At 34.4% G+C, this 14,336-nt stretch overlaps 1 protein-coding gene across 2 annotated transcripts in view; it reads left to right on the forward strand.

Annotated features, from left to right (window-relative positions):
* Nucleotides 1–4,780, forward strand: part of LOC106872469 (conserved oligomeric Golgi complex subunit 3) — a 56,697-nt gene extending 51,917 nt beyond the window's left edge. For both annotated transcript variants that reach the window (XM_014919477.3, XM_014919479.3), the window contains 3 exons: nucleotides 1,149–1,355; nucleotides 2,564–2,662; nucleotides 4,409–4,780. In XM_014919477.3, coding sequence (XP_014774963.1) covers nucleotides 1,149–1,355; nucleotides 2,564–2,662; nucleotides 4,409–4,438 — 336 coding nt within the window. In that variant the 3' untranslated portion in view covers nucleotides 4,439–4,780. The remainder of the gene's footprint in view (nucleotides 1–1,148; nucleotides 1,356–2,563; nucleotides 2,663–4,408) is intronic.
* Nucleotides 4,781–14,336: the final 9,556 nt, after the last annotated feature.

Raw genomic sequence — 14,336 nt, forward strand, 5'->3', positions numbered from 1 at the left:
GTATTGGGTACAGTGTGATCGATTGTCCCTCTCCCCACAAAAAAACCCAGGCCTTGTACCTATAGTAGAAAGGATTATTATTATTTTTGCCACTTAAATGTGGCTGACCCCTAAGGGTGGATGTTACTGTTGCTTTTAGCCCCAGGAGAACATCTCCTCCAGCTGGCTTGTCGACACACTTCTGTGTCCTGTCTATTTTTGCCAAGGGAAGTTATCCTTCCCATCGTGATTTGTGGCACGAACGGACCGGAAATAACCCTGAAACTCGGGTCCGTTCGTGCCACAGATCACGATGGGAAGGATAACTTCCCTTGGCAAAAATAGACAGGACACAGAAGTGTGTCGACAAGCCAGCTGGAGGAGATGTTCTCCTGGGGTTAAAAGCAACAGTAACATCCACCCTTAGGGGTCAGCCACATTTAAGTGGCAAAAATACTTCACTTTATCGTGCAGTTACTGTTAATACCTCGTTCAGAGATTTAACGTTGATTATTATTATTATTATTATTATTATTATTATTATTGATGAAAACTCTCGGCTTATTTTGGTGGGTATACTGGAAAGTGTCAGCTATTCACAGCCAGTAAATCAAGGGTTACGGATCATGCTTAAAGAACTCTGCAGAAAAGTCTTGCAATTTCAAGCAGTGATGACTTTTTTCTAGGTATTCTATCTTGACATTTGTATTAACCTTTTTGAGCCATGCTGGTAATTGACTGCTGATACTTCCAAGTGCACCGATTACTTCTGCTATCATGTCCACTCTCTTTATTCCCCCACAGTCTGTGTATTTTCCACTTCAGATTGTCATAGTTTTTCAGTTTTCTTCTTTCTCTTTGATCTTGTTGTTGGCAAGACATGCCATGTTGTATTTTTATTATTATTAAGGCAGCGAGCTGGCAGAATCGTTAGCGTGCTGGGCAAAATGCTTAATGGCATTTCACCTGTCTTCACATTCTGAGTTCAAATCTTGCCGAGGTCGACTTTGCCTTTCATCCTTTTGGGGTCGATAAATTAAGTGCCAGCCAAGTACTGGGTCGATGTGGTCGGCTTACCTCCTCCCCAAAAATTTCAGGCCTTGTGCCTACAGTAGAAAGAATTATTATTGTTGTTGTTGATTATTTTTTATTTTTTTATTTTATTGTAGGCTACTGTTATTACTGACATGAAGAAAGAAGAAGGGGTGCCAAAAGTATCTTTGCGTAATCAACCATTTGCTACTCCGGAAAAACTACATGATATTGTAGCAGAGAGTTACAAAAATTTAAAATCTCGACTACCTCTTGTACAGAGAAGCATGTCCCTCTATCTGGCCAATAAGGATACTGAATACATTTTATTCAAACCAGTCAAGGTGAGTTGAGAATACCACTTTATACTTATAGATACATAGTATAGCACACAAACACACATTGGGACACATATACATAAGGTGCTTTTTGAATTGTATCAACTATAAGACATTAGTTATTTATGTAACATATACTGTAGCATAGCAGTTACGTAAATCTTGCACAGGCTCCCTAATGAGTTGTTGCTATTGTTGATTTGATGGAGTCAACAGGATAATCATGTCACGATTTTGTAAATAAACATAACCAGTTAAGTACGAGCATGAAGTGATGTGGTCACTAAATTAGAATCTTGTTATTGACATGGCATTAGGTCTTTAGGTATGGCATTACCATTTTCCATTGTTTCAGCTTTATTTGTTTAAAATATGTACCTTCTTTTACTTCAGAGTTGAATGATTTGGTATTAAAAAAGGGTATCCAGCTATGAAATATCTGTCCTTTGAATTTAAACCATTTACCTTTGGCTAATTATCGAAGATATTTGCTTGCCAAAAACATAAAAATATTTAGCTAGTTATTCCCCTTATATTTCGTGACGTGGAACGTCATGAATTTATTGAATGACTGCATTAAATTTTACTTGCGTAGAAAGAGGACTTGTGAGAGATCACCGTTCTACTTAAAATTAACCTTTACTTCTGGTAACAGTTTTCTTTCTTAAGATTTAAGATTTCAAAAATCTAATCCTTGCTTTATAAACAGTGTCATTAGTTTTGAAGACGATTTGGCTTCCCATGTTGAAGTGGTTGATATACTGTATACACATTCTCATATCAATTCTGGAAAGAGACTATTTGGCAGATCAATGCAGCTATGCATTAGAATAATTAGGGTTAAAACTGGAAACTACTAACTAATAGATTGTTGACAAACTGTTTTCATTTCAGGTCATGCCAGGGTTAATTTGGTTTTGCTTTACATTGTAACCATACGAATTTGTTCTTGTTTAGTTAGGCCAGCTCTGATTGAACTGATTTATAATGAAAAGTGTTCAACTCGAAACCATTCATTATATTTGGTAATAAATGTATTATGAAAGCAATGTGATATACGTGTTCTTGATCAGATTTATTTGTAGTCATATACATGAAGACGTAGTAATTTAAATAAAGCAAAAACATGTCTCTCAAAGCTGATTCAACTGACACAAGATTATTGTCTTGTTTGATAGGATTTAGTTGTTGAAGTAATAATTTCTTTTTTATAGGTGAGTGTACAGCAAACTTACCAGCAACTTGCTCAGCTTCTGAACTTGGAATATACAGAAGAAGACAAACAAATTGTGGCGTGCCCTTCTATAGAACAGGTACAACTTCTTTCTTCAGTAAATAAACCTATAACTTCATATATTAACATTGAAAGCTTATCTTTAATTTCCAATAGGAAGTTAAATTATGAAATAAATACTGGGTACTTTTTTTTGTATAATCATCATCATCATCAACAACAACAGCACCATTTTAATATCTTCTTTCCCATGTTTGTGTGGGTCAGATTGAATGTGTTGATGTAAATTTTCTATGGCCAGATGCTTTCGCTGTTGCTAGTTCTCACTTGCTTCCAAGCAAGATAACATTTCCCCATGACTTAGACATGTTTGCATAGAACAATGGAAATGAATGGCTCTGTTTGTATGATGGTGACTTTCATTTACAATTATTGTACGATATCAAGTCCAACCCATGCCAGCATGAAAGGAAGACGTTAAATGGTGATGATGATCATTATCAAGATGGGGACACACACACACATACACACCCTTCAGTTTTTGATTAGCAAATCCACTCACAAAGCTTTGGTCAGTCCAGGCTATTGTAAAAGCCTGGACTGACCACACAATGGGATTAAACCCAAGACCACATGGTTGGGAAGCAAATTTCTTAACCACATTGTGTGTGTATGTAGTGTATGTATATATCTCTATCCACCTACCTACCTGTCTGCCTGCCTGGCTGAATCTCTCTCTCTCTCATCTCTCTCCCTATCTCCCCTCTCTCTCTGTTACTCACCTCATATATTGAGGATCCACCCAGCTATCTAATCTCCACTATTTTTATCACTTTTCTGTTCCACCCCAACCACTCTTACTCTCTCTTCTATAATGTGAGTAACTGTGAAGCTTACCTGCCACAAGAAACTCCTTCAGTAGTGGACCCTCCTTTCACACTTTAATCCTTCAACCAAGAGCATAAAGCCATCTTCCTCGCTACTGTAGTCTACTCTGTCGAAGAGTGTTTTAGTCTTACTGGCTGCATGGTGACCTGACTCAAACAAAGCACTCAGAAATGTTGTGAAGTAATTGGTATTTAGTAGGGTATCCAGACACTGAAGCACGATGCAGTCTTCAGACCTGTTGGGGCCTGTCAAACCATCCAACCCATGCCAGCATGAAACATGGATTTAAATGTTGATGATGATGATGTTATATACTTTTGCATGGTTTCTGTGTACCAAGTTTTATTTAGTCATAAAGCATTATTCCACTTGTGATTGAAAAAACTATCGGTAAGCTCCTGGTCTTCCTGTATACCTTTTCTTTTAACATGTAATATCGTTGTACTTGTGAAAGAAAGCCATTATTGGAAAGTTATAAGATTTACTTATTGTCATCATCATCGTTTAACATTCGTTTTCCATGCTGGCATGGGTTGGACCGTTTGACATGGAGTTGGCCAGCTAGGGAACTGTCCAGACTCCAATTGTCTCTGGCATGGTTTCTATGGCTGGATTCCCTTCCCAACAGCAATTTATTGTTTTTATTGCTATTGTCTTATTGTTTATCTCCAGATTTAGCTTGTATCAAGCATAACTATGTTGAAAATCATTCCAGCCATGACTCTCTCAAGCTTTTATATACATGGGACTACATTGACGAGTGTAGATGATAGTGTGGAATTTGAGAGAGATTTGGCTGCTATCTCTAGTTTGTTGAGCAACTAAATAGTGGTTCTTTCATTGGCTCTGTTGTTGTGTATTGACTACTTTTGTGCCAAAATAACCTTTTCCATGTGCTTATGCCAACGTTTATATTTTCTTTTTCTTTTTATTGCAGATAAATTTATTACTATCTTCTAGCAAATAATAATTGCTCTTCAATGGGATTCAGATTGGCTCTGCAGCAAATAATTTTCTTTTAATATGAGGGACCTGAATTTAATCTTGTAATAAAAGACTTTAATGAGGAAATCCATGCAAACACATTTTGAGCATTTTTGTTTCTTTCTTAACCTCACTGGGTTGGAAACACTTCTTACATGTTACGATAAAATTCATTCCAAACAATGTTTATTTAAAATGTTTTGGAAGTGGATCTGTGATGAGTGACAATTTATTACATTGACTCAAACTGTTTACCATTTTAATTTGTTTATTTAATTATCTATTATGGTGAAATAAATCAATGGTTAAAATTTCAGTAAAAAAACTTTGATTGTTATTTATTGTTTGCTAATCTGCTTTGCTATGTTTGATTTTCAGCATATGTAGAAGTCAGTTTGGAAGTGAACGATAACTTTTAATCTTTCTGTATATTTTACAAACAGTATATCAATACTTTGATCAGGTCATTAATACTATTTTCTTGTAAAAGGCTGAAAAAATATATTGAACTATGATACTGTAATCTAACAGAACACTTTTGATACGAGGTGGTGTCAAAAAGTTACCAGACTGGTTATGTTTAATAAAAAGTAATTTATTTACCTAAGTTTTAACATCATCTTCTTTGAAATACTCACTTTGCGGAGCAATACACTGGTCCCAGTGTTCCTGCTACTTTTGGAATCCGGCCTGGAAGTCGTTTTCCATAAGTGAGTCAATGACCTTCTGTGATTCACTCTTGATCTCGACAATGGTGTTAAAACAGTAACCTTTGAGCTGCATTTTGATCTTGGGGAAGAGATGGAAGTCTGCAGGTGCTAAATCTGGCGTATAGTGTGGGTGTGAAAGTGATACCATGTTTTTGGCAGGAAACTCATGAGTGAAGAGATCTCAGTGACAGGGTGCATTGTCATCATGAAAAATCTTGATGTTAGGATTGCTTGCATACAACAGACCAACAACATCAGCAATGTAGTTGATTGTCTTCCAATGATCTTTATGCACAAGCTGATGAATTTTCTCCACATTTCTGGAGGTGATGCTCATGGTTGGTCTTCCCAGATTGCTCATTGTCTTCCCGGGACATTCTTCCACTTTTGAAGCACCCGAAACATTGTGTATCACCCATTGCCTCATTGCCACAAACTTGCCAAAACATGCTCAAAGTCTCTGTAGCAGACTTCCCAAGTTTAGCGCAAAATTTCATGGCTCTTTGTTCTATCTTCCTTTCCACGACACAAATCACAGACCACAGCATACATGTCATCACAAAAACACAAATTTCACAACTTGCAAAAGTAAACACAGCAATGTCACTTGGCATACTTCCTCATGAAGGTCATTGCTAGCTCTCATTACACATGCAACTGTGTGCTGCCATCTGTTGGCACTCTACTGAACTAGTCTGGGAACTTTTTGATATCACCTCGTATATAATGCTCTTGATTTTTACAAGAAGGAACTATATCATCTCATGGTTATTATAATTATATATAATTAAAAAAAACTACTGGAGACTTACTTTCTTATGTCACCAGTGATCTCTCACATCGGAAAGATTTGGTAAAAGCAAAGTTGTTCCAAGCATCAGCTCAGCTTTCAAGTGTACGTGGCATGTGAATCCCTTATAGAAACTTTATCATCCATCTCTCCTGGAGTGGTAGGTTGGTAATCAGATTACATCATCATGGTATGTGCTAACGGAACTTTCTGTTCCACTCTCACTCATTTCTGGTGTACCCTGGGGTTTGGTTTTGTCTTCTTTTTTCTACACACCAACTGCTTACTTACTATCCCCTCCAACAACGCCCATTCTCGTGCAACCAATATGAACTTTCATTCCTCCCTCATCTTACTGAATCATGCATAATCCACATGCAACCTAGATGTCACATGTCAAACTCACACTAATTCCATGGGCAGAAATCTTGAAAGCATCTTTTTATGGGGTTAAATGTTAGGCCTCACTGTCATTGAGGATCTCTATGAGTGAAAACACAACCTTAACACTGCATCCAAAAGACTGGCCATTCTCCAGGATCTGTAAATATTTCAGCCTCAACAACTGCTGACATTTTACGAAGTTGAAGTTGCTTTTGAGTTTGAACATGTCCCAGACCTTATCCAGAGAAAGGCCACTCAACTAATTGGCATAAAATCACTCACAGACCTCCAGTCTCTCTGGCCCACATGTGTACATCTTCTCTGTCTGCCTTTCTAATGCTACTATAATAGCCTCGGTTTCTTGGAGTAGACTGTGTTATGTCTCTCCCATTCATGAACTCCCAACTCACTCATCTCATATCTTCTCCTCACTCTTGTTATGTACAATCTCTCAGACCCTGCATTAACTATTATACCTAGTTCTTTCTCACTAGAATGGTGGTCTTTTGGAATCCCCTCCCTGCACATGTCTTTTTTGTAGTTGTGAACTTGCAACAATTTAAACAGAACATTAAACAGTTTGAAGCTTACCAGTCTTGGAGGGCCTCCAAAGGTGATTGGGCACTGGCCCCTTCCTCCAAACCCAGCAAGTAATTTAAAAAAAAAAAAAAGTGAAAATAGCTGAACATAACAACATCCAGTTCAATCTCAAACCAATGACAGAGCCTCTACATGGTTACTCATCTGCTAGAATTAGCAGTTTAATCTCTCTTGAATCACAAATTATAGCCTTCGAAAAGGACATATTTGATAATAATATTGATTTGTGTGCACTGTGTCTAATATGTGGAATGGTCATGGGGGAAATGTTTTTGTTCATGAGATGATGTGAGACTAAAACAACACCATCTCCAATTTGATAGCATTTGTGTAAGTTACAAGGTTGCTCCTACAACTAAATATTATTTAATCCTTTAACATTTAAACTGACCATACCTGGCCAAAAATATTCCAACTGTTTTACAGTCAAACTGACTAGATCCAACTTCTCACACCTATCCTACAATGCCATTCTAAAAATATACAATCACCTTACTGAAATCTCAAAGCTATAAGATAATGCATGATCAATTTAAAACAATGTGGATAAATAAGCATTACACTTGATAGATTAATCTGAACGCTAAAGGGTTAGAATAAAAGGTGGATTGATAAACTTTGTATATTGATGTCACCAATACAATAGAACATTTTCTAGTTTTTCAAATGAATCAATACCAAAGATAGGCCCAGAGACCAATTATCTTGTAGAGATATAAATAACACTGTTAGAAATTAAAATAATTGAAAGGGGGAAAAAATATATTGATGTACTTAATTTAGATAGATTAATTGTAGTGTAGTTGGTAAATGGTCTCTGTGAGAGTCTGTTTTTCTTATCTGTTTTATATCTGTTCTTACAATGTTTAGCACTTTTGTATTTAAACTGACCATATCTGGCCAAAATATTCTTCTTGTTTTGTGTTCAAACTGGCCAGGTCTGGCCTCTCATGCCAACCCTACAGCATCATTTTAAAAATCAATAGCTACCTCATCAAATTCTCAAAACTACAAGATAAGGCATGATTAATTCAAAACAAAGAGAATAAATAAGCATTACTTTTGACAGAACAATGTGAATGCTAAAAGATTGTTATCACTATAGAGACACACACACAAGATGGCTGGCTGGCAGAATTGTTAGAGTGTTAGAAAATATACCCTGTATTTAACTTCCAGCTTCAAATCCTATAGGGGTCATCTTTGCCTTTAATTCCTCCAGAGTTGATAAAATAGTGTTCCAGTGAAGACTGGAGCTAATGTAACCAACTAATCCCCTTCCTCTCAAAATTACTGGCTTTGTGCCTAAATTAGTAACAGTTATATACATACATCCTCACAGAATGAATATCAGTCATTTCCAGCCTTTTCACTTCTAGCACTTACTTTTATTTAAATGAATTTTCCATGAATATTGGTCTTTTTGAAAGATCTCATTACAAGTCACTTTTAGTGAATAACACAAGTTCTTTTCCCGAGTTTCATCTTCCTACTGAAAACTATTTGTTTCTGAATATTAAACTTGATAAATAGCAGTTATTAACCTCAAAATACTTGTTTAATGAGTTAAATGACGCTGCATTGCTAATATATTCTGAATTTCGACAAGAGCAGGTTTTAAATGTTGTTTGTGTTTTTAAAGGCCTCTAAACAAATTGGACTATTCTTGTAGATTTGGAGACTACTTTTGAAATTTGTAAGTTAATCTTTAGCGTTTTTTTTGTGAGAAATTGCGAATTGTTTTATACTGCAGATTCTTGAAATTCTAAAGTGAGCTTACTACATTTGTGGATTCCCAGGGGTTTGCAGACTATGGCTAGGAATCACTAACACACACACACACACACACACATCTGTATGTACGTATGTATGTATGTATGTATGTATGTATGTATGTATGTATGTATGTATGTATGTATGTATGTATGTGTGTGTATATATATATATATAAACACACACATATATATATATATATATATATATATATATATATATATAAATAATACATTTCTAAATCTCTCAGAGAGATTTATGCAGTAGTGATATGATAAAGTAGCTGTATGCTGTCAACTTAATGTGACAGTCCCATGAAGGGAGTAATACTACTGCTATTTAGCCCTAGGAAGCAGCACCGCATCCTGTCAGCCTTGACACATTTCCTGTGTCCTTATGTTTACAAAGGGGAGACAAGCACCTCCACCCAACTAAGCCTGCATCTAGAGACTAGTTTCTGAGTCTTGGCTCGTTTTCAGTCTGGAGTAGTATGGCTTGCTAGTTGGAGATGCCTATCTAGCTCTTGTAAAGATATAATCATTGAATGTATTTCACTAGAATTATTATATGTTTACAAGAGCTAGATAGGCATCTCCAACTAGCAAGCCATACTACTCCAGACTGAAGACGAGCAAACACTCACTAACTAGTCTCTGGATGCAGGTTTAGCTAGGTGGAGGTGCTTGTCTCCCCCTTGTAAACATAAGGACGTAGGAAATGTGTCAAGGCTGGCAGGAAGTGGTGCTGCTTCCTAGGGCTAAATAGCAATAGTATTACTCTCTTCATGAGACTGTCACATTAAGTTGACAGCATACAACTACTTTATATATATAAAAATAATAATAAAAGTGAAGTTCTGTCTGTCTGTCTGGAACTCATGCATTTCAGTCTACATTTGCTCTACATCGACATATTATACCTTTTTGGAATCAGGATGATCTCAGGATTGAAAATCTGCTCTACATTTGGTTCTTGAACATCCAGCATTGGGATCTGATTTAAAAGCATTTGGGTTACTATTTCCAGCAGGTAAAGCTTGGCTGATTCATGTCATCATGTTTGGCATTTGTCAGATGATGTCAGAGATAAGAACTTTGGGACAAATCAGCCAACAGCTGGAATTCAACTTGGAACTGGAACAATAGAATGTTTGCATTACAGAATTAATTCTCATTCATCCTTAACCTCTGAGTGCAGCTTTTAAGTTAATATATATATATATATATATATATATATTCTTGTATTCTTTTATCTGTTTCAGTCAATTGACTCCAGGACTTATTCTTTTTAAGCCTAGTACTTATGCTATCAGTTTATTTTGCCAAACCGCTAAGTTACTGGGATATAACATCGGTTGTCAAGTGATGGTGGGTGGAAAAACATAGACACACATAAACATACACACACACACACACACACACACACACACACATATATATATACGATGGGCTTCTTTCAGTTTCCATCTACCAAAATCCACTCACAAGGCTTTGGTCGGCCTGAGGCTATAGTAGAAGACATTTGTCCAAAGTACCATGCAGTGGGACTGAACCCGGGAATTGGTCCAAGATTTATTTTATGTCTTTTTTAATGCAGAAAATTTCAAGTAGTCTACCGAATCATATTGCAACCTCTGACCTGTTTCTGTATTTCAGTGTATTATATACATACATTATTTCATACACTCTAATTTAAATTTCAGTTCTCTCATATGCAATTGCCTTGAAATGATACTCACATCCACTAATTGTGCATCGATACAAAGTTATTGCTTTATAATACAATCCTAAGGCTATACAAGATTATGCTTAATTCACTAACATTTCCTTGTGAAGGAAACACTACATTCAATGATTACATTGACTTGTACATTCATGAAATTGTATCTTCTTTGAGTCTGAAAAGTTTCAAGTTTTATAAATTGCAGAATTTCATACAATGAATAATTTTAATTCATTTATTGTTTGCTGATGATTCATTTTATAAATGAAACAAAATTGGTCCAGAACATATTTAATATATTTTGTTATAAAGAATACATGTGTGTGTGTATATAAGTTCCTGGCTTTGGGCAAAAGAAAATACAGGAGGATCAGTTAATGATGATTTTATTTAATATATTCCCCTCTCAAATTCACACACTTCATGTAGTAGTCTTTCAGTTTTTCTAAGCCCTGTAAGAGAACTTGGAAGGCTGGGTCTCCAACCAGGCCTTTTGTGATACCCTTAAAGCCAGGAACTTTGCAGTGCACCCTCATGTATGTATATGTATATATATATATATATATATATATATATATATATACACTTTATTTAAAAGCTTCGGAAATATAACAAAAGACTGTTACTCTGAGTTTCATGTTCCCGTTCATCGGACAGTTTTGTTACTCCGGTGTATATATATATATTAGAGTTATTTATGTCATGCATTGTGAGATGAAATGACATTTTAAAACCGAAAAATGTGCTTCTTAATAGAATCATGATAGTCATTTAAAACACACATATATCATTATATTAAATTTTATTTTTACTCTGTAATTGTATTATATACTATAAAGTGTCCAAAGATTTGATTGTAAATCTATGACTTGGTTAGACACTGCACTGCTGCATCTATTAAAAGGTAACTGTGGCCAGATTTAATAGACAACAATGAAGATTTCTTTGTCAATTTTCTTTTATATATATATATATAGGCTGATAAGCCAGTAAATAGATACATCTGATCATAAAAATGTCCACAATTAGATTGCTTCAAAAGAAAAATCTGGCACTCTTTCTGCTAATTCTTTGAAATATTTTAGAAATATTATAAAAACAATGCAATAACAACATTAAAAATTAATAAATAAGAATAAGCAAATTGAACAACACAGTAATTAAATCTCATTATATTTATCAATATAATTATGATTTTTCTTTCATGTTTAATAAATAAAGTGGATTTCTGGGGGAGAGAGATTTCAGTTATAAATAAGACAATAAGAACATGATAGAATTCAACAATGGCATAATTCAATTGTTGGATTAAATGCAACTTTTTAAATATTCTGTAAGCTTTTGTTTTTTTTTATCTATGTGAAAGAAACCAAAGGTAATTTGCTATTTATTCATTCTAAAATTTTGTGTGTGTGTATGTGTGTGCGCTCATGTATGTGTGCATATATGTTTGTATATATCTATCTATTTATCTGGATACTTACATAAAAACAAGCATACATATATATGCACATACACGTATATATATGTATGTATAATATGCTTATATATTCTCTCTCTCTCTGTCTCTCACACACACACATACACGCATACATATATACATATGCACATCCATGCACATATGTAGATATGTACATATACATACATCTATATCAACATGTCTGTGTATGTACATATACATCTATCTATCTATCAATCTATCTATCTATATTATATATATATACATATATATAATATATATATATATATATATATATATATATATATATATATATATATATATATATATGTATATATATATAAGCATAGAACATGGATGTTAAATAATGAAAATGTTATATGTAGTATATATACACATATATAATACACACATTTATGGAAAAACATCTGCTCACACACACATACATATAGACACATCAACAACACACATATGTATGTGTATGTATATATATATATATATATATATATATATATATATATTTTGAGAAAAAAGAGGCAGTCACAATTTTGGATAATTCTTTATTAATGCTCTCATTCATTTATCAAACTCGTCAAAACAAAATCAAAATGATTTTGTCTTGGTGAGGTCACTAAATGAATGAAAGCACTAATAAAAAATTATCCAAAATTCTGACCGCTTCCTTTTTCTCGATATACAATATCTGTACACCACTTGAAACACTCTACACACACATATACACACACACACACACACATACATACATGAATACATATACCTACATGCATTTAATGCATTTGATAAATGCAGAAATAGTTTTATATGAGCTACTTCAAGTTTTGAGCTTGAATAGTGCAGTAATTGGATGGGCTTGGTTACTTTGTCAGGAAATGTGACAGAAAAAAACAAGAAATTGTTACAGGGAAAAAAGGATAAAGGTTATGTCCCATTAATCCATTAATTAAAATATATCATTAATGTTGTTTTACATATAAAAAAACACTTAAACAGCCTGGTGGTAGTTGAATGGAATACAGGTTAAAGTTTGTTAATCTATATGTCTGATAATCTATGATAACAGAAGTTTGTTGAGATGCATACATCTTGTAAAAAATTTTGATCTTGTGTTTAGAAGATTGGTGCAGTTCTTTGATCTAATAAAGACTTCTATGCTCTTTTAGTTAATCAGAGTTTGCACTTCTTTTGATATATATACTGCTGAGATCTTCCTATGAAGATCCACTTAGTGTGTGGCATCCTTCAGCTCTCATACATGGCTTGCTAGCTTTTTGCTTTTCTTTTTATCTATGTGCTTGAAAGAAGACCTGTGGTTAGCATACCTCATTTTGAATCTCTTTCTCACTTTTCCACATTCAAATCTATTTTCATCTTCCAATCCCCTTATTCGAGGGAACAGAGGTGATTTGAGCTAACCATGCATGCCTGTCTAGAGAGCAAGCATCTGGGTTCTTGAATTTGCAATTTGGAGTGATCATCTTGGTTGGTTACATGAAATAATGTTTTTTATATTAGGGTTACAGCTGTCAGAAACTTTCATAGAATGTCTATACATTTTCTTATATCTATGGCTATCAGGGATGTGTTTATTTATGAATGCTTGGTATTTTTTTTTTCTTTTTTGTCAACATTAATCCTAAGGAGAAATGGAGAGTGGACCATATAACTTTCCCAGTATTATTTTTAAGCTTCTTTCTTGTTTGGTTCATAGTGAATAATATGTTCCCTTTAAAGTCCCTGTCAGCTAGAGTATTATAATAGAAGGAGGATGTCTTATTGAAAATTTGATGTAAATTATAAAATTTCCAAAGATAATTGGAGTAGCAATGCTGTTAGTGTATATAACTGAGTTTTCCATTTGGTTTAAATAAATGTTTAAATCTAAGTCAACTTTAGTGAAGTTTGCAGTTACTGTGACAATGTGATTTATACTAAAGATGAATAGATTTTTTTTACCGAAAGGTATCCTGTGTATGAATATCACAGCTGTGGGATGTTCCTAATCCATTATCCTTGTATAAACCCATATTGCTGGAAGGAAACTCCGTTTTTAGGATATTTTGTATAAAAAGCATTACTAAATTACATATGCTGGATCTGTCATTTGAACCTATCAATATATCAGTTAAAAGGCAGTGAGCTTGCAGAATAAAATGCTTAGTGGCATTTCGTCTATCTTTACATTCTGAGTTCAAATTCTGCTGAGGTTAACTTGACCTTTTATCCTTCCAGGGTCGATAAAATAAATACCAATTGAGAACTGGGGTTAGCATAATCATTATACCCTCCCCCAAACTTGCTGACCAAACTTTGAAACCGATATATCAAACAGTTTGTTTTGTTCAGATTTCATTACACATGCTAAACCCTTACTAAAGATGAGGGTTTTCATCTTCTGTCATATAAGGGAACTGAAGGAAAAAAT

The sequence above is a fragment of the Octopus bimaculoides genome, chromosome 3 (genome assembly GCF_046866305.1).
Source record: "Octopus bimaculoides isolate indiv1 chromosome 3, ASM4686630v1, whole genome shotgun sequence".
Taxonomy (NCBI): Eukaryota; Metazoa; Mollusca; class Cephalopoda; order Octopoda; family Octopodidae; genus Octopus; species Octopus bimaculoides.